The 27,885-nt window shown below is 51.1% G+C and overlaps 3 protein-coding genes across 4 annotated transcripts in view; 2 read left to right on the forward strand and 1 right to left on the reverse strand.

Annotated features, from left to right (window-relative positions):
- C5H6orf132 (chromosome 5 C6orf132 homolog) overlaps positions 1-1,906 on the reverse strand; it is a 52,371-nt gene extending 50,465 nt beyond the window's left edge. Inside the window, exon 1 of the mRNA XM_002816887.5 lies at positions 1,759-1,906. The gene's annotated coding sequence lies outside the window, so the exon portion shown is untranslated. The remainder of the gene's footprint in view (positions 1-1,758) is intronic.
- Positions 1,907-1,924: 18 nt separating this feature from the next.
- On the forward strand, positions 1,925-9,976 carry CIMIP3 (ciliary microtubule inner protein 3). 2 transcript variants are annotated; one of them, XM_054557485.2, is made up of 2 exons: positions 1,925-2,177; positions 9,484-9,976. In XM_054557485.2, exons 1-2 carry the CDS (start codon positions 2,073-2,075, stop codon positions 9,811-9,813), a joined length of 435 nt encoding a protein of 144 aa, XP_054413460.1. In that variant the 5' UTR covers positions 1,925-2,072; the 3' UTR covers positions 9,814-9,976. The 2 variants fall into 2 exon arrangements, with proteins under 2 accessions (XP_054413460.1, XP_054413461.1); XM_054557486.1 differs by lacking the exon at positions 1,925-2,177 and adding an exon at positions 8,302-8,456.
- A 9,926-nt stretch (positions 9,977-19,902) lies between these two features.
- GUCA1A (guanylate cyclase activator 1A) lies at positions 19,903-26,636 on the forward strand. The gene is made up of 4 exons (XM_002816891.6): positions 19,903-20,381; positions 24,844-24,993; positions 25,365-25,458; positions 25,807-26,636. The coding sequence occupies exons 1-4, from the start codon at positions 20,181-20,183 to the stop codon at positions 25,965-25,967; spliced, it is 606 nt and encodes a 201-aa protein (XP_002816937.1). The 5' UTR covers positions 19,903-20,180; the 3' UTR covers positions 25,968-26,636.
- The last annotated feature ends 1,249 nt before the right edge of the window (positions 26,637-27,885 follow it).

Consider the following 27,885-nt stretch of genomic DNA (forward strand, 5'->3'; position numbering starts at 1 on the left):
CAGATATGGCTTATCTGGCCAGGACTTCCTAAAGGCGATCTCCCCAGCCACTGCCTCTTGAGCTCCCCACAGTGAGGCTGACATGGCCTGGGCTGGGTACACTGCTGGCGGGGGCCTACCACCAAATGTCAATGCTTCCTGCCCCACACAAGTTGTCCCCACCTTGGACATCAAGTATCCAAGGCGGAGGGACCCAAGGTCCTCATGATACACATAAGACACTGAGCCTGGAGAGGGGACAGGACTTGTCTCAGGTCACCCAATTCTCCTGGTTATCAGCCCAGCACCTCACCCCACTTTGGCTGAGACAAAGTACAATGTGTGCTAAGCCGTGGCTCCCCCAAACCCACACCCAGACTCCTGGGCTCCCTCCCGAAAGCTCCTTCAGGCCATTTTCCCCCAGATGCAGAGATGGTGGCCACTCTGCCCAGAATGCCATGTCCCCAGCCTCCCTTCCAAACAAGACTCCACCCTCCCCAGAGCACTTGGAGATTGCCGGTCAGAGGCTCCGGCAGGGGAAGCCTGATTAATGCTCCGCTGCTCCTTCTCCTTCTCTCCTGGTCCCCCCCAGCCTCCTTAGAAATTAGGGGTCATTACCATCAGAGTGTGAGATCTAGGGACAGCACACAAGTCATCAACACCCCAATTTCCAGTCTGCCTTCGGCCCCAAAGTCCATCTTGTCAGCGTTGACTCAGGGCCAGGAAGAAAACAAATAACTCTGGGCCCAGCCCAAGCTGGTGTGGCAGGAAGGCACCCAATAGCTCTATCTACCTCCCCCTGGAACTCTCTCCTTCCCCTCAACCCAGGGAGAAGCCCATGTCACTCCTACATGTGGGATTTCTGACATTACTCCTGGGAGCTGCCTGCCAAGTGTGGTATTGGGGAGACAGGACCCTAGGGAGGTAGGGGAGCTGATTTTTGAAGATGGGGACGAGACAGCCCATTCAACCACCCACCCATCAATCCAATTACCCACCCACACATAATCCTAGCTGATGTTTACTCAATGCTTACTCCATACCAGGCACTGTCCTAAGTGCTTTGCCCAACTCTATTAGGTAGGGACTTTACCCATTTTACAGATGAGAAAACAGAAACATAGAGATGTCAATTAATTTTCCCAAAGTTACACACTAGTAAAATGGTACAGCCAGGATTCAAGCTCAGGCATTCTAGCTCCCGGACCTGCAATCCTCTATACCACAGCCATCACCATCTGTCCATTTACTGACCATCCATCCATCCACTCACACATGGTCACTCCTATTCAGCCATCTGTCTATCCACCTGTTCATCCATCCCTTTATCTCCCAACCCCCTGTTCAAAGCAATCCATGAGAAGGAATGGCATATGTAGAGGCTCAGAGGGGAGAGAGTGGGACATGTCTAAGAAACTAGCTACTGCATAGAGAATGAGGGAAAGATAGCAAGAGATGAGGCTAAGGAGATGAGCAGGGCTCAAATCACAAGGGTTGGCCCATCCACCATCTATCTGCCAACCCAGTCCATCCACCTGTCCATCCACCCTCCCACTCCTGTCCATCCATCCACTTATCCACTCATCTCTGTAATTTGGAAGGCAGACAGATGATAGACAGATGATAAATAGATGATTAATAGATGATAGATGATAGATAGATAGATAGATAGATAGATAGATAGATAGATAGATAGATAGAATGAAGAGTTGCCAGGGTACATTTCCTTCCTGACAGTGATATTGGGACATGGGGGGATATTAGGACTTCTGGAGGCACCTTGATAATTAGGATGATCTCTCTCCATTCACCTCCTGCCCACAGTTTTAGGTTTCTATGGGTTTTGGGAAGAGGGAATAGCATAGAGGGCCGGTGTCAAGGTTAAAAGACCCTTCCAGGTCCTGAAACGTCAGTCCCCAGCCCTGGCCTCATGTCTGCTTGGGAAGACAGAAGGAATTGTGTTGTAAAGAGGTGTCACAATGCCCCCTGCCCCATACAAGTTCTTCCCACCTTGGCACTCTCAGTATCTTGCCAAGAGTCCTCCCTGACTGCCAGAAGTTCCACCTCACCATCAAGAAAGGCCCTGGTCCAGGATGTGCAATCACAGGGCTGGGGAAGGTCAGCTCAGGGTCACAAGAAGCCTGATGGGCAGGAAAGAGCATGAAAACCCCAGCCAGCCTTACCTGTGTGGCTGGGAGGTGGGTCCTCTTACAAAAGGCTTAGTTGGGTGCTGGGGCCGCTGCCTGCCTTGAACTCCCCAGCTGTCAGACCTCTGCAGTCTCCCTGGGGAGACGGAGAGAGGTAACAGGACACCCTCCATCTTGCTTCCTCTGCCCCTTCACTGCTGCAAAATGTGTCCTGGACTGTTTGGTTCGTGTTACCCCATCTCCAAGGCAAACTTGAGATAAGTAATAATTGTAGCTAAAGTTTGAGTGATTAAGAGGTCTAGGCACCTTACATGGACTAGCTCATTAAGTCCTCACATTAACCCTATGAGGTAGAGCTCTTGTTATTCCCACATTATAGTTGGGAAAATTGAGGTACAGAGATTATAATTTGCCTAAGGATCAGGCAGCTAGTGAGTGAGAGGGCTGGAATTTTTTTTTTTTTTTTTTTTTTTTGAGGAGACTCCCTTTGTTGCCCAGGCTGGAGTGCAGTGGCACAATCTCGGCTCAGTGCAACCTCCGCCTCCTGTGTTCAAATGATTCCCCCACCTCAGCCTCCCAAGTAGCTGGGATTACAGGCACGTGCCACCATGCCCAGATAATTTTTTTGTATTTTTAGTAGAGACGGGGTTTCACCATGTTGACCAGGCTGGTCCCGAACTCCTGACCTCAAGTGATTCTCCTGCCTTGGCCTCCCAGAAGTGCTGGGATTACAGGCGTGAGCCACTGTGCTCAGCCTTTTTTTTTTTTTTTTTTTACTTTTTTATAAGATAGAGATGAGGTCTCTCCATGTTGCCCAGGCTGGTCTTGAACTTTTGAGCTCAAGCAATCCTCCCACCTCACCCTCCCGCTGAAATTACAGGTGTGAGCCACCGGGCCCTGCAGGGAACTGGAATTTGAACTGGGGTAGCTGGCTCCAGGCCCCCATGTTACCCAGCCACATGAGGAAGCTGAGGCCTACCCCCAGCCTTCCTAACCACTCCCTTCAAAGCCTCTGTGCTCCCCAAAAGGAAACATGCTGTCCTATAGGTTCAGACAGGTGTGTGTGTGAAACCACGGTGTAACTGCCCGAGAGGCTGATAGTAATGACTATTTGCACTGTGCCTTTACCGTTCCCAGCACTCATGGCACCCCACCACAAGCTGGTGAATTAGATAGCCTTATTATCCCCATTTTGCAGATGAGGCCCCCCGAACATCAAAGAGGCTCAGCAACTTGCCCAAGGTTGCCTGACCTGTAAGGCAGGGTCAGGCCCAGAGCTCAGACCTTCAAACACCAAAGCCAAGGCACATTCCACAGCACCAGGTGCCCCTGGGGGCCCTCACCAGCCTTCACACCCAAGTGCTATTTGCATTTCAATAAGGCACAAGGCCTTCCCCCAGAGTGAGGAGGCTACAGGTGGAAATTCTTGCTGGACAAAGCCATGTGCCTATGGCCCTGGAGGATTTGAGAGGACAGGGTGCCTTCCTAGAAAACCTGTAGTAACATCACAGATGAGATCTTCTTGCCCTACTCAGCCCCACCCTTGAGTCATGCACTTCCCCACTCTAAACCCCAGCATAAGGCACAAACGCATATTAGTATATATATACATATTAATACATGTGTACTGTGCATCTAAAAGGCTTTGTGGGGTCTGCCTGCGGGGATGGGGGTTATGAAGGGATATTTCTTTTTGAGACAAGGTCTCACTCCGTCACCCAGGCTGGAGTGCAGTGGCGTGATCTCAGCTCCCTGTAACCTCCTCCTCCCTGTAACCTCCTCCTCCCTGATTCAAGTGATTCTCCTGCCTCAGCCTCCCAAGTAGCTGGGATTACAGGCGTGCGCCACCACACCCAGCTAATTTTTTGTATTTTTAGTAGAGACGGGGTTTTGCCACGTTGCCCAGACTGGTCTCAAACTCGTGGGCTCAAGTGATCTGCCCACCTCAGCCTTCCAATATGCTGGGATTACAGGCATGAGCCACGGTGCTGGCTCTTTTTTCTTTTTTTTTTTTTTTTAATAGAGATGGGGTCTCACTATGTGGGCCAGGTTGGTCTTGAACTCTTGGCCTCAAGCAATCCTCCTGCCTTGGCCTCCCAAAGGTGCTAGGATTATAAGCGTGAGCCACCACGCTGGCCCAGTGAGGGATAATTCTATCTAGATTCCTTCTTTTGGCTTTAGCTTAGAACCCAAATGAAAATAGGATCATGGGATTCCCAAAGGAGGGGAGGGGCTGGTGAGACTCTCTACTTGTCCTGTAACTTCATCACTCCCTGTGGAATGGAAATGAGGGAAGCAGGTAGGGGAGATGGGGCTTCTTCCTTAACCCTCTAAACCAGGGTTTCTCAACCTTGGTGCTTTTGGCATTGGGCGCTGATGATTCTTTGTTGCGGGGGCTGTCCATTGCAGGATACGTAGCAGCATCCCTGGCTCCTACCCGCTGGAAGGCAGTAGCACCCACCCCACACTGTGTGACAACCCAAAATGTCTCCAAACATGCCAAATGCCCTCTGGAGGAAGAATCATCCCTGGCTGAGAACCAGTGATCTAAAGTCACATACACGGTGTGCGCACACCCAGCACACTTGACAAGGAGCATGTGAGCAAAGAATAGCCAGTTAAAAGAAACCAGATGTTAACCTGGAAAGTATGCAGTTAGGCCCCACCCTCAGCCAGAGCTGGCTGTGCTAGGCCCTGGGGGAGGTAATGGGGTGTCCTCAGCCCTCTGAGGTTAGTCACTTGGAGGCTGGCTTAGCCCCTAGAAAGGGCAGGGGAAGGCTAGTGCTGCCTAACTTCCTCTTCCTCCTCCTCCTCCCCTTCCACCTCTTCCCCTGGACTGTCTGTGTCCCAGTTTTTGTGAGGGCTTCATCCCTGGATGTTCCGGGGACCCTGGCTGTCCCCTACCCCTGCTGCTCCCAGAGTCCTGTATGTTGCAGCAGCAGCAGCATCCTAAACACAGCTGAGGTGTGGACCCAGGGCAGGTGGGCCCAAGCCAGGGCCTGGGCTAGGGCAGAAAGGGAGGAGAGAGTTTGAATCCTGGTTCCCACACTAACCAGTTGTGGGACTTCTGCAAGTTACTTACATGCTATTCTACAAACTGTGAACTCAGAAAAATGCTTCGATGCCTCTGAGCCTCAGATTCCTTATCTGAAAAGTGGAGGCAACGTCTCAAATGGCTCTTAGGAGCTTTTGCAGAGCTGAGTGGCTAATGCCTGACATTTGGCAGATCCTCAATCCTGTGAGTAAAGAGTGCCACCCTTCCATCTGTGGGCTGCTCTCTTCAGTTCCCCAGCCATTCTAAAAGCACCTGCCTCTGTCACCCCTGGCCCCAGCCCCATAAGCCCAAGATGGCCAAGAGGCTGATGCAGCCTTGGGGCTGAAGGGTTAGTGGGGAGCAGGGATGGGGGGTGGGGTCTCTGCAGCTCCCTCATCTTCATGGTCCTTCTGTGGTGTCAGGAGGACAAAACCCACACGCTTAGACTCATCCTTAACACGAAGAAACCTAAGCCACTTCTTGCAGCCCAGGAAAGGGAGCATTCTCTGGGCCAGGATGTCAGCCTCTATCAAGGATAAAGAGATTGCCATGGGTCCTATAGCACTGATGATTGTCACTGCCCTCAGGGGACATTGGGTGATGACTGGAGATATTTTTGTAGTCACAACTGGGAGAGGGTGCTACTGGCATCTGGTGGTAGAGGCCACCGCTATAATCCTGCAAGACACAGGACAACCCCTCTAACAAAGATTGTCCTGCCCAAAAAGTCAGAGGTACCAAGGCTGAGCCACCGTACTCCACAGGGACCCTCTTGTGCTCAGGCGTGGTGTCTTTGTCACCTTCACACCAAGAGCCTGGCATCCAAGAGGTGCCCAGGAATGGTTGCGAATGAATGAATGAAACAACTCATGTCCTATCCTCAGCTCTGCTAAGAGATGTGATTCATGGCATAGACCTCACACTTCCCAGTGTGTTGTTCTGTCCGTGCAGGGTCCAAGAACCCAGAACCCAAATCCAGCAGTCAAAACCCCACACTGTTCTTGCCAGACTGGGAAATCTGGCTGCCCCGCCCTCCAGTGAGCTGGAAGCTGTGCAGGGCAGCCTTGGCTAATCATCTGCCACACAGCACACCTGGCAGGAGCTCAATGGGTTGATGGAATGAGGACAGAAAGAAATAGAAGATGCACAGGCCCCTGGCAGGCCCTGCTACCATAGAGCAGTGGGCACAAGACACGTCATGGAGCACAGGGTGTGGAAAGACCTGGGTTCAAATCCCAGCCTTGCTCCTCACCAGTCATGTGACCCTGGACATGGGACTGACCTCTTCAGTTTTTTTCAATTACAAGTGGGGCTAATAACAGTAACACCTTCCTCAAAGGGTTAATGTGAGGATTAGAAGAGGTAATCCACTGACAGGGTTTGGTGTGGTGCTACAAACTGAAGTGGAAAAGAATCTTTTGGTTTTTTTGAGATGGGGTCACGCTGTGTCACCCAGGCTGGAGTGCAGTGGTGTGATCACAGCTCACTGCAGCCTTGACCTCCTGGATTCAAGCCATCCTCCTGCCTCAGCCTCCCAAGTGGCTAGGATCATAGGTGTATGCCACCATGCCTGGCTAATTTTTAATTTTTTTTGTAGAGACAAGGTCTCCCTATATTGCCCAGGCTGGTCTTGAACTCAAGCCTCAAGTGATCCTCCCACTTCAGCCTCTCAAAGTGTTGGGATTACAGGTGTGATCCACCACACCTGGCTAGAAAACAATCTTTGATGATCACTATCACAGTTCATTTCCAGTGCTTGCCCCTCTGCCTGTAAGCCCCTGTGCCCTGGGGCTGAGCCTGGAAGAGTCTGGGAAGGCTGTAGAACACTTGCTCATTCTTGCGGCTGTGCACCAGCACTGGGGTAGGCTCTAGGGACAAAGAGATGTATAGGACGCAGTCCTGACTGCTGGAGCCGTTTACAGCCTGCTGGGACTTTAGCAAAGGACTATATTGGGACTAAGATGAGACAAGACTGCAGCAAGTGGTCCCAGGGCACTTGTAGGACTCTGAATGACGACTTCTTCAAAATGTGTGTGCCTGACTCACCTTAGTCCCTCCAGCAAAGGAGCACATCCTGAGAGGGGGTCCAGAAGGCACAGAAGAGGACAAGATGGGGCAGGGGTTGCAGGAGGCTTCAGGGGTTCCTGGAGAAGGTTTCAAGTCTGCTGCTGAACTTGGAAGAATAGGAAGAATTTCGAAAACTGCAAATTTGCAAAACTGAGGGCACATATATACCTGGGTAGGAACCAATAGGAACAAAGCCTGCTTTGGAGAAAAGCCCTGGACAAGTTTGGGCTGGGCAGATAGTTTGTAAATTAAACCCAGTGGAGGCCGGGTGAGGTGGCTCATGCCTGTAATCCCAGCACTTTGGGAGGCCAAGGCGGGTGGATCACCTGAGGTTGGGAGTTTGAGACCATCCTGACAAACGTGGAGAAAACCCATCTCTACTGAAAATACAAAATTAGCCAGGCGTGGTGGCACATGCCTGTAATCCCACCTACTCGGGAGGGTGAGACCAGAGAATCGCTTGAACCCAGGAGGTGGAGATTGCAGTGAGCTGAGATTGCACCCTTGCACTTCAGCCTGGGTAACAAGAGCAAAACTCCATCTCAAAAAACAAAAAACAAAACAAAACAAAACACAGAGGAAATACATCATGATTTGAACAAAGGAGACTTCTTTTGTAAGAGGGCAGGAGCTCAACTTCCACTAACCCTGTACCTAGGGGTTATCTCACAGTGCTTAGAGGCTGAAGGGCTGTGAGGCTGGGGGAGAGGAAATGGATTCCCCTGACAGCTGAAGCCTGGGGGAGCAGAACAGATCCAGCCTGACACACACGCAGGATGGATGGTTGCCTACAGATGCCTCATCCTTTAGTGGTGCTGTCACGGTGAGGACAGTCCCTAGTAAAATGTACAGCTGGTACCTGAAACATGGTGTGGGGATTTGAAGGTGAACAGGATAGCTTGGTCACAGGAAGGCTAGTGACAGAGGAATAAATAAATGTCAATGTGATGTGCTAAATGTGGCAATGGGGGCCTCCTAGAGATTGAGTAGACCCCAATAAGTAATCAACCAAGAGTGGTGGTTAGGACGAGGTGGATATGGGTGAGTAGGAGACACATTTGGTAACAATGAGATATGTTCTAAAATAGAATGGGCTGGCTGGCTGGAAAGTGAGCGGGTACCCCTTACTAGAATTCAGTTCAATTGATCCAACATTTATCAAGCTTTCTCTAAATGCATTCGTCTGGAGTAAAACAGTAAATAGGATTTTGGAGGCTGTTATGTCAAGGGTAAGAGTATGAGATAGTTGCCATTAAGGAGCTGAAGCTCTAATGGGAAAGACAGAATTTCCCTAGTGCACAGGAGGGAGGGCACGCAAGGCTGGGGAACACCTGAGCCAAGGTACAGGCTCTGGAAATACCGATGTGAGCAGGGAACAAGAGGTAGACTGTGTGGCTGAAATGCTGGGTGGGTGGAGGGTTGGAGGGACTGGAGAGTGGTAGCCACATTCTTTTTTTTTGAGACAGAGTAGGCTGGATGCAGTGGCTCACACCTGTTATCCCAGCACTTTGGGAGGCTGAGGCAGGTGAATCACCTGAGGTCAGGAGTTTGAGACCAGCCTGGCCAACAGGGTGAAACCCCGTCTGTACTGAAAATACAAAAATTAGCCAGGCATGGTGGTGGGTGCTTGTAATCCCAGCTTACTCAGGAGGCTGAGGCAGAAGAATCGCTTGAACCTGGGAGGCGGAGATTGCAGTGAGCCGAGATCGTGCCATTGTACTCCAGCCTGGGCAACAAGAGCGAAACTCTTTTTTTTTTTTTGAGATGGAGTCTCACTCTGTGAGTGTGAAGCACAGCGTGACCAAGCAGGAGGGTGGGAGACAGGAAGCCCTGGTGGAGGGCAAGCTTGAGGGGCCCCGCAGGATAGAGAGGTCGAAGGCCTGACGGAGCAGTGGCAGAGAAGACGGAGGGGAGGGCCACACAGGAGCCATAAGAAGGACGCGGACAGACGATTGGATGCGGGGAAGGGGGGTGGGGAGGGACTGAAGATGATCCCCAGGTTCCTAGCCTCTGGGAGCTGGCAGTTGCCTCTGGTAGGTAGGCAGAGTTCTGCAGCAGCAGGGGGCCAGGTCAGGGGACCCTGATGGCTCTCCCCTGCTCTGGAGGTCCCTGGCTCCATGGTCAGCACAGCAGTGCTCCAGAGTGGCTCTGGGGGCTTCTGAGCAGTGGCTCCTTCTCCTCGCTTCTGCCCCTGGCATAGCAGTTGAAGTCCCAGTATCCAGTGCCTCAGCTCTCCCCTTCTTTCCCCCCTCCCAGGACTCACAGAAACCCTCTGTACCGCGTCATGGGCCAAAGACACCGTCATGCAAGGGGGTGAAGGCTCCACACCTGTCCCTGTCCTGGGCGTGGAAGCAGGACCGCGAGCAGTCTCTGGCAGCAGCCTATGTGCCGGTTGTGGTGGACTCTAAGGGGCAGAATCCGGACAAGCTCAGGTTCAATTTCTACACCTCCCAGTACTCCAACTCCCTGAACCCCTTCTACACTTTGCAGAAGCCTACCTGTGGCTACCTGTACCGCCGGGACACTGACCACACCCGCAAGCGCTTTGATGTGCCTCCTGCCAACTCGGTCTTGTGGCGCTCCTAAGCCTGAGCCAAACAGAAGCCCCTAACCCTTCACCCTCACCCCTGTGACCTCAGGTCCCCAAGGGGAAGGGCTGCTCACTGCAGGAGGAGCGACCTGTGTTCAGGCTAAGACAGCTGTGCCATGCCCACCTATTGACAATGATAAAGGGAGGTCTCTCTTCTCAGCAGCAGTTAAAGTTTGTCCTTCCTTTCCCTGGCATCTGAATGGGTGGCTGTGGGTGGGTAAACAGGCCATGGGGATGTTATACAGTAAGGTTATGTCCAGAGGTTCCTGAAGACTTGGAACGACTTGATTCTCAGTTTCCTAACCCCAAAAGTAACCTCAACCCTTCTCCAGAGCCTGAGTCCCAAGCAAAGCCCATTCTAGCTCCAGCCTCCCGACGGTCCAGGCTTGGACCCCTCCAAAAATAAGGAAGAGAGGGTGGGCGTGGTGGCTCACACCTGTAATCCCAGCACTTCAGGAGGCCAAGGTGGGCGGATCACCTGAGGTCAGGAGTTCAAGACCAGCCTGACCAACATGGTGAAACCCCGTCTCTATAAAAATTAGCCAGGCATGATGGCAGGTGCCTATAATCCCAGCTACTTGTGAGGCTGAAGAATGAGAATTGCTTGAAGCCGGGAGGCAGAGGTTGCAGTGAGCTGAAATCACGCCATTGCACTCCAGCCTGGGTGACAGAGTGAGACTCCATCAAAAAAAAAAAAAAAAAAAAAAAAAAAAAAAATTAAAAAAAAGGAAGAGATCCATCAACTGGCCATGACTCCTGCTCTCTTACAAGGTCATCTCACCCTGGTTGGAGCAGCTGCTGCAGAATGAGGAAGAATGCAGGGAATGAACACAGTCTTTAGGTCCCCTCCCAGACCCAGTTTTACATAAAGCTGCTGCTTCTGACTTGTAGGTTGGTGGGGGAAGAATTTCCCATCCTTCCTGTGTCCTCTGGTCTAGAAGAGCTGGCTCTGAGGCTAGTTGAGCTCATGGGTCATGGGGCATGGAAGAGGGGGATGGAGGCAGAGGGCACTGGATTCACAGCAGGGGCCTGAGTGAGTTCCCAGTCACTGCCATTCAGAGGGTACCCCAGTGGTGTGCTGGAGCCAGCTTGTACTGGCTTGTAAGAGCTGGTTGTGCCCATGTCTTCCCTACTCCACAATCAGTGACTTCCTTTTTTTTCTTTGAGACGGAGTCTTGCTCAGTCGCCCGGGCTGGAGTGCAGTGGCGCGATCTCAGCTCACTGCAAGCTCTGCCTCCTGGGTTCACGCCATTCTCCTGCCTCAGCCTCCCGAGTAGCTGGGACTACAGGTGCTTGCCACCACACCCAGCTTTTTTTTTTTTTTTTTTGTATATTTAGTAGAGATGGGGTTTCACCGTGTTAGCCAGGATGGTGTCGATCCCCTGACCTCGTGATTTGCGCGCCTCGGCCTCCCAAAGTGCTGCGATTACAGGTGTGAGCCACCGCGCCCGGCCCACAATCAGTGACTTCCTGTTGGCAGTTTGAAATCAGCTGTGGTGGGAGCATTTACACCACAGAAGTGAGCAAATGCCTACAAATTGGAGTTTCTTTTTTCCAGAGAGCTCATCATTGAACATTTACCAGCACACCACAGGGTGAATTCAGCTGGTTTCATTCCTAGGAGTCTCGTCCCTCTGTAGGTATGGTGGTGTATTCTGTGGGGCATAATTCCTGTGCAGGAGAGGTTGGGGTTGGTGTGGGAAGGAGAGACTGGTGTCCAGAGACCCCGACAAGCAGCCCACAACACAGGCCAGGCTGTTCTGTGGAGAAGATGGTAAGCAGTGTGGAGGGAAGTGGAGACCCCTTGAGGCAACCCTAACAGCATAGAATCCGCATTTTCCTCTTGGCTTGCTGTAGGCTCTCTTTCGAGTTAGAGGTTTTCCTCAAATGCCTGATGAGCCTTGACTGGCCTCAGACCATCTGGCATCTGTACCAGGTCTCTCCTTCTGCTTGGTCATCAGTGTTCAAGGAGCCAGCCACAGGAAGGAGCTGGGGTGGGGGAAGGCACATGGTGTTTTTCTCACTCTCCATATGTAGACTTTCTTTTAACGCTCCATTTACAGAATGGCACATGTCTCTTCCTGAGGCTGTGCATAGACACTAGGGCCTCTCTGGCCCAAATCTCCAGAAGAACCTTCAATCAGGGTCAGGAGGGGACTGATGCCGGGAGATGCCGGTTCTGCTGCCCGGCGGAGGGCATCGGAGAGGCTAAGTGTTCCTTATACAAACTTTGGCCCGTCCTATTTTCTGCTCCACATGTGCTGCGTCCCAGCCTTCAGGGGCACCTGGTACCTCTGCCTCCCTATTCCTGCGGCAGGAATAGGTTTGTCCCAAGCTCCGCAGCCTCCTTCTCTTTGAAAGCATTTAGGTTTCGACTTTCTCCACTCTCATAAGAAAGACAGTTACCACTTGTCCATCTGTCTTGTTTTCCAAAATTTTGTTAGAACCCCTGTATCTGCAGTCTTTTTTCCTCTTCTTTTCTTTTTTTTTTTTTTGAGATAGAGTTTCACTCTTGTTGCCCAGTCTGGAGTGCAATGGCGCGATCTCGGCTCACCACAACCTCTGCTTCCTGGGTTCAAGCGATTCTCCTGCCTCAGCCTCCCGAGTAGCTGGGATTACAGGCATGTGCCACCATGCCCTGCTAATTTTGTATTTTTAGTAGAGACAGGGTTTCTCCATGTTGGTCAGGCTGGTCTTGAACTCCTGACCTCAGGTGATCCACCTGCCTCGGCCTCCCAAAGTGCTGGGATTACAGGCGTGAGCCACTGCGCCCAGCCCCTTTTTCCTTTTTTGAGACAGTTTTGCTCTTGTTGCCCAGGCTGGAGTGCAATGGTGCGATCTTGGCTCACCATAACCTCCTCCTCCCAAGTTTAAGCGATTCTCCTGCCTCAGCCTCCCGAGTAGCTGGGATTACAGGAATGCACCACCACACCCGGCTAATTTTTGTATTTTTAGTAGAGACGGGGTTTCTCCATGTTGGACAGGCTGGTCTCCAACTCCCGAGCTCAGGTGATCCGCCCCCCTTGGCCTCCCAAAGTGCTGGGATTACAACAGGTGTGAGCCACTGCGCCTGGCCTCCTTTTGTCTTTAAAACATGCATTTATTCATATTTTAGTGGGATTTTGAAAAGAAGCAGAGCTAAGTGGAAGTTTTCAGTCTATGTATAACTAGAAGTCTTGCTCATTCAATCAGTCGGTCACCCAACAGACCCTGTGGGCTGTGTCCTTAAGATGCAAAGATATTAACACGGACCGTCCCTTCCCTCCCAGATCCTACAGCCTGTGTAGGGTGAGGGGCAGGGTCCCCATGACGAGCCTTCACTCCCACAACAGACGCCTCCTCCCTTGCCCTGGAGAATGGGCTCCCTCTTGAGGTTTAGTTTGGTAATGCAGCCTCCATGGACGCCCTTAGAAACCCTTTAAAGAAACTGGCCAAGGTACCACCTTGATTTGAGTGAAATAGGCCCAGGAGACAACTGAACCTGTGCTGAGGGTCCTTCTGTGTTTCTGCGGAGAGGAGGGGCAAGCAGGCAGCCTTGGAGGGGGATTAGTCTGGCCTGGATCGCTGCCCCTCCTGTCTCGTCTTCCTACCTCTCTGCAGCTGCCCCATCCACTCCCTCCCCGCGGCCCCATTCCGCCAGGTGGAGCCTCTTCCTCTGATCTGGCTTCTGTCCCAGGAGGGATTCTTGCCGACAGAGCAGCCGGGGAGGCAGCAATCTTTCTCCTTGTGTATGCTGTGTGACCTGTACTCTGGCCCTCTGTGCCCTCACGCATACCTTGTGCATACTGCTTCCTTGGGGCCTTGGTGTTGATCTCAGTCCTCCTTGCCTTGGCATCCTTGTCTCAGGGGATTCCATTCCCACCCTGGGCTGGAGACAAGGGGTGGGGGCCCTCCTCCCTCAAAGGGAGCAAGCTCTCTGTCAATGGAATTGTTGGGCAGAGGGCCACAAGGGGAGGGCTGAGGGAGATGGCGCTGGAGCGAGGGGCTTGTGGGGTCCCCCTGGCTCTATCCAGCCCTTATGCAGGGTGTGAAGGCTAAGGAGAATAGCATGATGATGAGGTGGGAAAACTTTGGTACCACCACTAAAAGGCTTGTGAACCTGAGCAGGTGATTTAAATTTTCTGCCCCAAGCCCCTTTTGTCTCATGTGGCAATGATAATACCTGCCCCACGGGACTTGTCCACCTATTGAACAAGCATAGTTTCATCCAGTTTTAGCTTTTCAAGAATTCTTTCTTTCTTTCTTTCTTTTTTTTTTTTTTTGAGACAGTCTCGCTCTGTCGCCCAGGCTGGAGTGCAGTGGTGTGATCTCGGCTCACTGCAAGCTCCGCCTCCTGGGTTCACACCATCCTCCTGCCTCAGCCTCCCGAGTAGCTGGGACTACGCCACCACACCTGGCTAATTATTTTTTTTTTTTTGTATTTTTAGTAGAGACGGGGTTTCACCGTGTTGGCCAGGAAGGTCTCGATCTCTGGACCTTGTGATCCACCCACCTCGGCCTCCCACAGTGCCAGGATTACAGGTGTGAGCCACCCTGCCCAGCCTAAGAATTCTTTTCTTTTCTTTTCTCTTTTCTTTTCTTTTCTTTGATGAAGTTTCGCTCTTGTTGCCCAGGCTGGAGCACAATGGCGCGATCTCGGCTCACTGCAGCCTCTGCCTCCTGGGTTCAAACAATTCTCCTGCCTCAGCCTCTGGAGTAGCTGGGATTACAGGCACCCGCCACCACACCCGGCTAATTTTTGTATATTTAGTAGAGACGGGGTTTCATCAAGTTGACCAGGCTTGTCTTGAACTCCCGACCTCAGGTGATCCACCCTCCTTGGCCTCCCAAAGTGCTGAGATTACAAGTGTGAGCCACCGCGCCCGGCCCCAAGAATTCTTTCTTTAATCATATGTGCGTGCATGCATGCACTCAATATTTTACTGGGCTCAAGCCTGTCAGTCAAATGTTACTCTCAAAAAGGTAATTTAGGAGAGTTGATGTGGGGACTATTAACAGGGAGGTGAGCATAGTTAAGGGAATGGTGATGTACCCAGACAGTAGTGACAGGGAAGCCCTTATCATGCCTGGTGGGGCAAAGAAAGGGAGCCGTGATTACAGGAGCCCAGAGAGCTATGGCAGGAGCAGTGGTTGAAGGTGGAAGGAAATAACCACTGCTCCAACCCTGAGCTGGCAGGGAGGAGTGAGGACAACAAATGTCCCTGCCCCTCTCCCTCTCCACCCTCCAGTCTTCCTCCAGCTTCTCAGCAGATGAACCCAGCCTGAAACCAGAGGGCAGCAGAGTCTGGGTGATGCAGTCTGTGGGGTCAGTCTCTTGGGGCTCAGAGCTGGAGGAGAAAGGTGGAGTATGAGTGGGGGCGGGGCAAACAGAATAACTAGCGCATGACAATGTGGAATGTGTGGTGCCAGGGGCTGGGGGCAGGCGAGACACAAATAACACAATGGTCTCCACCCTCTGTGAGCTTGCTGGGTTCCTTAGAGCAGGCTGGCAAGAAAGAGTTGCCTATATAATACTTCCGCAAAAGAAATGAATGTTATGTCCGTGTTATTGTAGAAGAGTGAATGTCGGCCGGGCGCAGTGGCTCATGCCTGTAATCCCAGCACTTTGGGAGGCAGAGGCGGGCGGATCACGAGGTCAGAAGATAGAGACCATCCTGGCTAACACAGTGAAACCCCGTCTCTACTAAAAATACAAAAAAATGAGTTGGGCATGGTGGTGGGCGCCTGTAGTCCCAGCTACTCGGGAGGCTGAGGCAGGAGAATGGCGTGAACCCAGGAGACGGAGCTTGCAGTGAGCCGAGATTGTGCCACTGCACTCCAGCCTGGGCAACAGAGGGAGACGCCATCTCAAAAAAAAAAGAAGAGTGAATGTCATAATAGACCCTAAGGTGACCCCAGTGATTTCTACCTCCTGTTGTTCCTGCCTTTGTAAAATCCTCTCCCTTTGAGTGTGGGTGAGGCCTGTGACTTGATTCTAACCCACAGAATATGGCAAAGGTGATGGGATGTCACACTATGGATTATGTTAGGTTATATAGACTTTAACAGATTGCAGAGAGACTCTTCTTGCTGAACTGATGAAATAAGCAGCGTGGTGAGGAAGTTGGTGTAACAAGGAACGGAGGGCAGCCTCTAGGACCTGAGTGTGGCCCCCAGGCAATGTCAAGTGAAAAGCTAGCTCCCTTGTCACATAGCCACAACAAAATGAGTTCTGCCAACAACCTGAATAAGTTGGAAGTGGATTCTTCCCCAGCTGAGCCTCCAGATGAAAATACAGCCCAGGTGACACCTTGAGAGGAGCCTTGTGAGACCCTAGGCAGAGGACCAGCTAAGCTGTGCCTGGACTCCTGGCCCATAGAAACTGTCAGATAATAAATGTGTGGCCATGCACGGTGGCTCATGCCTGTAATCGCAGCACTTTGGGAGGCTGAGGCGGGTGGATCACCTGAGGTCGGGAGTTTGAGACCAGCCTGAACAACATGGAGAAACCCCGTCTCTACTAAAAATACAAAATTACCCGGGCATGGTGGCGCATGCCTGTAATCCTAGCTACTCGGGAGTGTGAGGCGGGAGAATCGCTTGAACCTGGGAGGTAGGAGGTTGCCCTGAGCCGAGATCGTGTCATTGTACTCTAGCCTGGGCAACAAGAGTGAAACTCCATCTCAAAAAAAAAATAAATAAATAAAATAATAATAATAATAATAAATGTGTGTAGTTTTAAAACTGCTGACTTTGTGGTTATTTGTTATGCAACATAGGAAACTAATATAACACACACATTAGCCAGAGTTCTTCAGAGAGACAGAGCCAATAGGATATATATAGAGGTGTGAGAGAGGATTTATTAGGGGGATTGGCTCACACGTTTATGGAGGCTGAGAAGTCCCACAACATGCCGTCTGGAAGATGGAGAACCAGGGAAGCCAGTAGCGTGGCTCAGTTCAAGCCCAAAGGGTTCAGAGCCAAGGAAACTGATGGTATAACTCTGGGTCTGAAGCTGAAGGACTGAGAATGTGAGAACGGGGAGGGGTTGCTACTGGTGCAAGTCCTGGAGTCCAAGGGCAGGAGAAGAAGGGTGTCCCAGCTCCAGGAGAGAGAGAGAGAGAGACAGACAGAGAGAGAGAGAGAGAGAGAGAGAGAGAATTCACCTTTCCCCTGCCTTTTTCTTCTATCCAGGCCTAAGCCAATTGGATGGTGCCCACCCACATAGGCTGAAGGCAGATTCTCCTTACTTAGTCCATGAATTCAAATGCCACTCTCTTCGGCAAGCACCCTCACAGAAACACCCAGAAATAAAGCTTTACCAGCTTGCTGGGTATCCCTTCATCCAGTCCTAAAATTAACTGTCACAACACATAAGCAAAATGTCAGTATGCTGCGGGAGGAAGATATTTGAGAGAGATTTGGGAAGGCTTCACAGAGGAGGTAGCATTTACACTCACACATGAAGAGTGAGAGGGATTTAAATAGAAAGGGAAAGATGAGCTGCTGCCTTGTCCCCAACCTCTTCATTTCCCAATCTTGGGCCTGAGAGGCCTCAGCAAGGACACATTTTCCAGCTGGGCCCCAAGCAAGTTCACAGAAGGAGTCCTTCTCTCCCCGTCCCTTAACTTGTTGTAGAGAAGCTGACTGAAGCAGGGAGAACCCAGCTCCCCACCCCCGTGTACCCTTCGTCAATCAATTCATGTGGAGTAGAGGTACAACAGTCCCAGTTGGTCTCTTTTTCAAAAATAAATATCCTCTCTGATTTTGTGAGCAACATATGTTCATTATGAATAATTTTTTTTTTTTTTTGAGATGGAGTCTCTCTCTGTCGCCCAGGCTGGAGTGCAATGGCGTAGTCTCGGCTCACTGCAACCTCCGCCTCCCAGGTTCAAGTGATTCTCCTGCCTCAGCCTCCCAAGTAGCCAGAATTACAGGGGCCCACCACCACGCCCGGCTAATTTTTGTATTTTCAGTAGAGATGGGGTTTCACCATGTTGGCCAGGCTGATCTCGAACTCCTGACCTTGTGATCCACCCGCCTCAGCCTCCCAAAGTGCTGGGATTACAGGCGTGAGCCTGGATCTGATAAGGCTTAACAAAGGTCTCCACCTTCCCTAGGGCCTGACTACAGCTGGTAGGTGGTCTGTGTGAGGCAGGTTGGATGTCTGTTCATACACATAGCCCTTCTAGCCATCCAGGGCCCAGAGTGAATGGGGCTAAAGAGACAAGAGCACGATTGACTCTAACCTAGGGATGCTGCTGTGTCCAAGATGCAGTATAAGCGCACATAGATTGTAGTGAACAGCACACCAGACATGCTGCTGTAATAGATACAAAATCATAACATCATAGCCAAGATTTATGGGGCACTTACTCTGGGTCAGACCTCGTTCTAAATGCTTTTCTTATATTAACTCACATACTTTTTTTTTTTTTTTTTGAGATAGGGTCTCGTTTTGTCACCTAGGCTGGAGTGCAGTGGTGCGATCTTGGGTCACTACAACCTCCGCCTCCTGGGTTCAAGCGATTCTCCTGCCTCAGCCTCTGAAGTAGCTGGGATTACAGGAGTGTGCACCATCACGCCTGGCTAATTTATGTATTTTTAGTAGAGACGAGGTTTCACCATGTTGGCCAGGCTGGTCTCAAACTCGTGGCCTCAAGTGGTCCACCTGCCTCGGTCTCCCAAAATGTTGGGATTACAGGCGTGAGCCACCGTGCCCAGCCCCACTTACTCCCCTTAACAGCCCTATGAGATGAGCACCATTATTCCTATTTTAAGAATGAGGAAACTGAGGCCCAGAGAGGTTAAGTTACTTGCTCAAGATCACCCAGCCAGTAATGTAAGCAAGAAACAAGCTTGTGTTGTTTTCAGCCACTGAGATTTTAGAGTGGTTTGTTACTGTAGCATAACCTAGCCCATTCTGAGATATGTATGCACATATATTTGATATATGTTATATATTGTATAAACTGTATATTTATATAAATCGATTTACATGTAATTATATATTATTTATATAAATCATATAAATCATGTATCAGTGCACAACTTGACCAAGCATCCAAGCAGGGAAAGCAGAAATATGGGCAGTGGTTCCCTGTAGATGAGTTAGGAGACCTGGGTGTGGCCCATGTGTAAAGGAGGAAGGCAAACGAGAAAAAGACAGAGCAGGGCAAGTGCTGGCTTTAAGCTTTCCTGGCAGCATCCGGGTTAAGTGTGCCTGCACCCAAATGCTGGTTCCATAAATGAGCCAGCTTTTAAGTGTGTGGCCAGGGAATACGCATCCCACCAGGCATCAGAGAAAGCTGTTGCTGCATAGACAGGCCCCCAGGCTTGGCCTGGGAGCTTTCTGGGACCAGCAGGTAGCAGCTCACTCGTGCACCTGTGTGCCTGCACTCTCACACTCACACATACCCCCGGGCACCAGGCGCACACTCCATGTCCCCCGCCCTCTGCCCCTAGTAGGTGATGGTGATGATGTGAGGCTCAGAATCAGATGGAAGGATGAATTCAGGGCTCTCAAGATGGGAGAGATGCAACTTTCAGGAACATGAGAGTGTGGCCAGAACAGGACCAGTGTGTACGAGTGTGTGTATGTGTGTGCACGTCTCTGTGTACTGGTGCAGGCTAATGTAGGAGGGGGTTCTCTCTGGCTGTTCAAGGCTTATCTTGGAAGCCCACAGACTCTGCATCCACGCAGGTGCCCTCATATGTTAGCACATCCATGGTATGATTGGACCCCCTCAGTTGTGATGGCCAAGTGCAGTGCACAGCCTGAATAACTGTACACAGCAGCCCTGTCAAGAGCCCACAGTTGGCCATCTCTGGACAAGAAGCCAGCTCTATCTCATATATACCTCAATTCCATGATTGAGGGCAGAATCCAAAACCATTGTGAATCCACTCAAACCAGGAGAAGAAGGTCTCAAAGGTCATAGGATCAGAGCGGCTTCTGGCTGACACCCACTCCGTGGTGGTAAGAAGGGATTAGACGATTGCAAACTGGGTTAAAAAATCCTCTCACCTACAGCTCAAGGCTGTAATCCTAAGGACTCTGCTTCTCTAAGCCTTGTTCTATTTTCATCTCTCTTCTCCAGGGTACAGTCTCCACTGGGGCTGCAAGGATTTAGTGGAGACTCTTAACACCAGTTCTCTGGCATCTGTGAGTTTGAGTGTGGGCCATCATCTTCTTCCTTCTGTTCTCTTCCTCTCCACATTTCCTGGTACCATCTGATCCATCAGGCCCTTCTTTGCTCAGGCCTGAAGGACTCAGGCCTGTGAGAGAGGACGGCCCCATTGTCAGCCAAGACACCTTTGGGCGAGGAGCAGCGAACAGGACCTGTCCATCTCAGGCGTCAGCCCCCTGAAGTCCTGAGCAATGGGCAACGTGATGGAGGGAAAGTCAGTGGAGGAACTGAGCAGCACTGAGTGCCACCAGTGGTACAAGAAGTTCATGACTGAGTGCCCCTCTGGCCAACTCACCCTCTATGAGTTCCGCCAGTTCTTCGGCCTCAAGAACCTGAGCCCGTCGGCCAGCCAGTACGTGGAGCAGATGTTTGAGACTTTTGACTTCAACAAGGTGAGCAGGGGCCCAGTGGAAGGGAGGGGGGAAGAGCTGGAGGGACCCCTCTGGAAGCCTGACCAGCTGGGGGTGAGGAAGAGCAGAGAGGAGCATAGAAGTGTCCGCTGGGGAGCAACTTCATTTATACAGTCATTTGTTTATTTGAGAGGTGGGCTTTTGACACTAAGGTTTCAACGGATCTAATGTTTGTGCTTTAATGAGCACCAACTGTGAATCAGGCACTGGGGGGTTAGAAATGTACCAGACATTGTCCCTGCCCTCACTTACTAGGGCAAGACAGAGAGGCCCATACATTAGTGTAATCTGAGGCTGAATCCAGTGGCTTCCTCTGCCTCTGCCACAGGCATATCTTGGTTTACTCCAAAACCAGTGTAAACACTTCCAAGATGGTCATTAAACACCTGCGACGTGCTGGTCCTATACGTGGTGCTTTTGCAAACACCCTTTGAAGCTCCCAAGGATGTGGGTGGAGGGGCAGAGAGCAGGGAGCAAGATGATGATTCTCCAGCCTCGCTGTCTGGCATGGGCAGGCCACTTATAATGTTCTGTGGACATGAGGACTGGAGACAGACAGGGATGCCTGGTCCCTGGAGAATCCAGAATGCTCCCAACTTCAAAATACCCAGTAACCTCAGATCACCTTTTCTCAAGTGAGCCTGAAGGTCCACACAGTGGTCAAATTGTGTCTCCCCAGTAGCCACCTGGACGCATTAGGTAAGGACTTCCTAATTGATAAGCTAGAGGGGTCACTGAGATGCGAGTTTGGGACCGTGAGTTTGGGTCCCTAGCTTTCATCAGCTGGGTGACCTTGAGCCCATCATTTCCCCTCTCAGTCCCAGTATATTCATGATGCCGTGGATGTCGGGAGCATTAGTTAAGATGTTTGTTGGTTTTCATAGTAAATCTTCCATTCATTTGGAACTATTTGGTCAAGACATAGTTGTGGAAGAATTCAAATCTGCAAAAGTGGCTCCCCACCCTGTGGCCCCTCACTTGAAAAGTGAGGACGCAATGAGGCGCTGCCGCGTGTCCTCCGCAGACCCGGGAGAGGTTCTTTCCCTTGCTGCCCAGGTCTAGGCACCATCATGGGTGGGGCTTCTTGGGAAAGCTGGGGCTCAGTGGCTATTTAAAACTCACTAATATTTGAGGATAAGGGACCAAAGTAGATTATGGGCTTTGAGTCCCAACCTCAAGTGTGGTATGAGGGAGCCCAAGGGCTTTCCCAAAGTGGGAGCAGGTGAGCAGAGTCCAGAGCCTGTGTACGGAGACTGGGAGGGATGGCGTCATCACGTTCAACACTCAAAATGCTCCCGAAGAAGGAATAACTCCTGAACAGGAGGGGAAGGACGAATGGATGGTTGAGCCTCACACCTTACCCCCAAACACCGACATATCTCATCTTCTCACCTGCTAAGAAAACCCTTTGGGTTAAGACATGTCTGCAGAAGGACCCTTAGAGTCACACATATGACACCGGTGGGGGGTCGGGGAGGGCAACCCTGGGGCACATCGACCCTGTATTTGCTTAACCATGTCTTTTTTTTTTTTTTTTTTTTTTTTTTTTTTTTTTTTGAGATGGAGTCTCGCTCTGCTGCCCAGACTGGAGTGCAGTGGTGCAATCTCAGCTCACTACAACCTCCACCTCCTGGGCTCAAGCGATTCTTCTTCCTCACTCAGCCTCTCAAGTAGCTGGGATTACAAGCGCCCACAACCATGCCTGGCTAATTTTTGTATTTTTAGTAGAGATGGGGTTTCACTATGTTGGCCAGGCCGGTCTCAAACTCTTGACCTCAGGTGATCCGCCCACCTCGGCCTCACAGAGTGCTGGGATTACAGGCGTGAGCCACCATGCTGAGCCAACCATGTCTTAATGTGTGTCACATGCGAGCACCACCTGTACTGTCCCAAACCTGACCCTTGTCTTTCCACTGAAAGTAAATCAACCTCTTGTTTCTAGGCAGTCTGGCCTCCTCCCGTATGCCACACACACCCCCACCTTAGGGCTTTTGTGCTGCCTGGGACCCTGTCTGCCCCAAGAATTCTGCTCGGCTTACACCTTCCTCTGCTGCAAGTCTCTGCTTAGAAGTCTCCCCACTAACCCCTGCCCTGATCTTCTGGTTTAAACTCTGTTTAAAACTGGGACTGGTTCCCACCTATGCATTTCCTAGCCCCACCTTTCCACCCAAGCACCTGTCGTCTTCCAATACCAGATTTAAATAACATTTCACCATTACGTTTATCACCTGTCTCCCCCTGCTGGAATGTGAGCTCCATGTGGGCAGGGATTTTTGTCTTGTTCACAGTTGAATCCCTGGTTCCTAGGAGAGTGCCTGGATTGTGGCAGGTGCTTAATAATATTCATTGTATGAGTGAATGAATATATGAGAAATCATGAGTTTAATGGCTAGTTATTTTATAATACACATCAATTTAACTCTGCAAATACTGAAATGAAGAGTGACTTTGTAACACCCAACCTGCCTCATCTACACACATGGTACACAATCACACTTTGCATAATACTGTCTTTACCCATTGTCATCAGCATGGAGCAGTTTAGCAGATTGGCTAGGAGATGGAACACAGGATTGGGAAGTTTTGTTGTTGTTGTTTTGTTTTGTTTTGTTTTGTTTTGTTTGAGATGGAGTTTTGCTCTTGTCACCCAGGCTGGAGGGCAATGGCACGATCTCGGCTCACTGCAACCTCCACCTCCTGGGTTCAAGCGATTCTCCTGCCTCAGCCTCCTGAGTAGCTGGGATTACAGGCACCCACCACCACGCCTGGCTAATTTTTGTATTTTTAGTAGAGACAGGTTTTCACCACATTGGCCAGGCTGGTCTCAAACTCCTGACCTCAGGTGATCCAACTGCCTCGGCCTCCAAAAGTGCTGGGATTACAGGTGTGAGCCACTGCACCTGTCCAGAAGTTTTGATACAGAGAGGAGTTAAATAAAACAGGGATAGGCAAATGACAGCACACAGGCCTGTTTTTGTAAATGAAGTTTTATTAGAACTCACCACATCTATTTATTTACGTAGAGAATTGTCTATGGCTGCTTTCACGTAAAATGACAGAGGGTGTTTGGCTGCAAAGCTGCATATTTACTCTTTGGCTCTTTACAGAAAAAGTTTGCCAGCCCTTGCACTAAAAAAATTGTTGTATCTTTGGGTATTGCACCAGATGTGCAGGGCTGGGGAGTACAGAGTGTGAATGGGGAGTGAAACCTGGGGGACAGGCCATTTGCTTTGCTTACTTCAAATGTTTGTCTGGGCTTGGGTTTGTCTGACAATCACACAGGTGCACACAAATCAATGTAAATCTCCATCTGCATTTGAGTACTGATATAGGATGATTTAGGAGACCCAGTTTTCTAGGTGAGGCTTTGTCACTCACTAGCTGTTTGGCCTAATCTCTCTCAACTTTGGCTTTCTCATTCAAACTAGAGACAAAAATATTCACCTCTTGGGGGTGGCCGTGAGATTAAATGAGTAAAATGAATAAAGCATTCAGCCTAGGAAGTCCATGGAGAGCACTAAGAAAAGTTAGTATTGCTATATATTTTCATCGAATCTAATGCATACCACAATCTTGAAAAGTGCACACTGTCATTCCATTTTATAGCTGGGAATACGGAGACTCAAGGTCATGTGACTTATCCAAGGTGATTTAGGTCTTTCTGGCACAAAAATCCACACCTTTTCCATTGCCCCTTTACAGAGATTAAAAAAAAAAAAAAAACAAAACCTGCAAAAGCAATCCAGCTCATTGTAGAAATTTCCAGCAATACAGAAAGATAAAAAATGAAGAGCAAAAGTATCCTCACTCGTTGTCCCCTCCCCCAGAGGAAACCTCTTTAGCAGTTTTCTTGCTTATTCAAGCTGTGCTGTCTAGGGGCCTCTCTGGGTTCTGTACTGATGACAGGCCTGGGAGGTGGGTTGGGACTGAATGAGCCCACTGTGGGGTTCAGAGTGTTTAAGGTCTTCCGGGGGCCTAAGCCCCTCAGGCAGCAGGGTGAGAAACTCCCAAAAGCTCACCCAAACCACGCTCCCACCCCTGGGGGTGCAGTTCTTCCTCCTCCCACCTACGCACACGTCTCCCATTTCCCCTAACTGGAAAGGCTCATGCTTGACAATCACAGGGAAGCAGGCAGCGTTCGCTAAAACCCAGATGCCTGTGAACAGACAGCGCCAGCCATTCACACCCCAGTGGGTGCTGGCTTATTAGATTTGATTGGCAGCCTCTGGGGTAGGCAGGGTGGGCTATACAGGGCGTCTAGGAAGACAGTTCACGGCGGAGACAGGACTGGCCTCCCTGGCCGCATATCCGAGGGTCCGGGTCTCCCCTCAGCATCTCCTGGGGCTTGCCGAGATGGGCGGAGCCTTGGGTTATGATGGGCGGGGCCCAAGGCTGGAGTGGGCGGGGCCCGGGTGGGCTCACGGCGGCCATGCCCATCGCCCAGGACGGCTACATTGATTTCATGGAGTACGTGGCGGCGCTCAGCCTGGTCCTCAAGGGGAAGGTGGAACAGAAGCTCCGCTGGTACTTCAAGCTCTACGATGTAGACGGCAACGGCTGCATTGACCGCGACGAGCTGCTCACCATCATCCAGGTGCAGAGGGCCCGGCCAGGGCTGTGGGCAGTGGTCTGGGGTGGGACCGGAGCTGAGAGCCCAGGGTTAGAACAGCAATCTCGGATTGAGACAGGTTGTGGGACTGAGGATCCTGGTGCAGCTGTGGCCCTCACCAGCTGCGTGACCCAGGCCACGTTCCTTCCCTTCCTGAGCCTCAGTTTCCTCATCAATACCGAAAGACGATAGAAGTTTGACTCTTGAGTCCCAGCTCTGCCTAGGCCCCCGGGTACCCTGCACTCTACTCCTCACTGCTCTTGGGAGCCAGACAAGCTCTGACCGTCCCCACTCCCACCCCTGAGATAGAACAAGGATGGGCCCCTCTCACTTCTGCCCATTCTAATCCCTCCCAGGCCATTCGCGCCATTAACCCCTGCAGCGATACCACCATGACTGCAGAGGAGTTCACCGATACTGTGTTCTCCAAGATTGACGTCAACGGGGATGGTGAGGGGTCCGAGGAGGGGCTCCCCAGGGGAGGGGTCACCATGGATGTGGGGTCACCAGGGGTGGAAGGTCACTAGGGGAGAGGGGGAGGAGGGGAGGAGGGGAGGAGGAGGCCCAAAGGCGCCTGTGCTGGTCACCTCCTCCACCTGCCTCTGTCCCAGCCATAAAGTTGGCTTTTAGGGGCTCCTGGACCAGAATCTGGGCTCTGGGTTCATCTGCCTGCTGCACCCGCAGGTCAATTCTCCTCACGGGGGCTCTGTCCCTGCCCCTGGCAAGAACCCGGTTCTGTGCTCTGGACTGCAGAAATGAACACCCTCCTCCCCCTGATTCCCTTTTTCTCTATCCCAGGGGAACTCTCCCTGGAAGAGTTTATAGAGGGCGTCCAGAAGGACCAGATGCTCCTGGACACACTGACACGAAGCCTGGACCTTACCCGCATCGTGCGCAGGCTCCAGAATGGCGAGCAAGACGAGGAGGGGGCTGACCAGGCCGCTGAGGCAGCCGGCTGAGCGCACCGCCCGGCTGCTTCTGCACTAGCGGGTGGAGTGGTATGGTGGTGCCTGTTGGTGGTGTTCTTGTCTTAACCCTAGATAGAATCTAATGAACTCAGAGGCTTAGCTCGCCTCTTTGGGGTCCATGGTGGCAGCAGAGAAGCAGAAGGGGGAGTCCAGAGCCAGGAACAGTGAAGGATGGTTCCTGGCCCCTCTGAGTGACAGCTGGCTGCAGCACTCCTTGCTGGGGGGCACTGTTCAACATCCCTCTGCTGTCGGGTGACCCCCAGCCCTTCTGGCTCCTCTCCCAGCTTTTCCCAGCTTTCCCCACTGAGCTTCTCCAGTCCATGCTCTTCTGGACGTGGACTCTGAGGCAGAGCTGAGCTTTCCCAGGCCTCTTATGGAATCCTGCAGATCCGGTGGCTGCAGCTTCAATCCCAGTGCTGCAATCACACATCCATTCTGCCCTGGGGGACCCTGGAGCCTACTTGTGCGCTTTTCATTTCATTGATTGACGCCTCCCTTCAACAAGCATTTACTGAGCGCCTACTATGTACTAATGCTAGATGTTAGATGTACAAAGAAGACGGTTTTCATCCTCAAGGAACTCATAGGCTAATGGTGAGACACACAGACAAACATCATTATAATAAAATATGCTAAGAGAAGTTACGAACAGATTTCTGTAGAAGACACCTATAGGCGTCTGACTCAGAGGCAGCATCACAGAGGTGACCTTTGACTTTGAACACAAAAGAGTGCTTCGGGGCCAAATGTAGAGAAAGTGATGCATGTGGGGTGGTTGGAGGTGTATTCTCTGTGATGTGTGTGTCACATGTGGGGGGCTGTGTGATGTGGACAGGAGCATTCTTAGGTGCAAATTTGGGGTATCCCTTGGGATTTAAATTTTACCAAATTTAAAACATTAAGAATCACCATATCTGTTTTTAGGGAGTATCCCAGTAAGGGATAACAAACAAACGTAGCTCCTTCAAGAGATTTATAATCCTACTAGCAAGATAAGGATGGGATGTTTTGCCAGGTGTGGTGGTAAATGCCTGTAATCCCCAATACTCAGGAGGCTGAGGTGGGAGGATCGCTTGAGCCGAGGGATTCAAGACAAGCCCAGGCAACATAGTGAGACCCCTCTTCAAAAAGAAAAAAGGGGGCCAGGAGCCGTGGCTCATGCCTGTAATCCCAGCACTTTGGGAGGCTGAGGTGGGCAGATCACCTGAGGTCAGGAGTTCGAGACCAGCCTGGCCAACGTGGTGAAACCCCATCTCTACTAAAAATACAAAAATTAGCTGGGTATGATAGTGTGCTCCTGTAATCCCAGCTACCTGGGAGGCTGAGGCAGGAGAATTGCGTGAACCAGGGAGGCAGAGGTTGTGGTGAGCCAAGATCACACCACTGCACTCCAGCCTGGACAACAGAGTGAGACTCTGTCTCAAAAAAACAAACAAATAAATAAATAAAAAGAAAAAAAGGGTGGAATATTTAGATGACAGTGTAGATCTGAATCTGAATGCATGTGCATGCATTCACTCTGGGAAGGTTTGGTGTCGGCCAAAAAGTGAAAGAGGGTGGGTGGTTCTGCAGAAAATCCTCATTTCTCGAGAAGAAATCCATACTTTTTCAGAAGAGCCTGCGCAAGTCCCTCATACTTCCCCTCCTTGGTGACATGTGGTGCTCCATGGCTCCCCACAGATCTGCGACTTATCGCTCATCGCAAATAATCTATCCCTGGTCTAACCTAAATCCCTCATGCTGCAGTGACACCTGATACCAGTTGGGAAGTGGGGCAGTCTGTTACAGGTGGGCCCCATCCGCATCTTTGCACATCTCAACTTTAAGAATACCCAACTCAGGCCGGGCGCGGTGGCTCACGCCTGTAATCCCAGCACTTTGGGAGGCTGAGGTGGGCAGATCATGAGGT

This window comes from Pongo abelii, chromosome 5 (assembly GCF_028885655.2).
Source record: "Pongo abelii isolate AG06213 chromosome 5, NHGRI_mPonAbe1-v2.0_pri, whole genome shotgun sequence".
Classification (NCBI taxonomy): Eukaryota; Metazoa; Chordata; class Mammalia; order Primates; family Hominidae; genus Pongo; species Pongo abelii.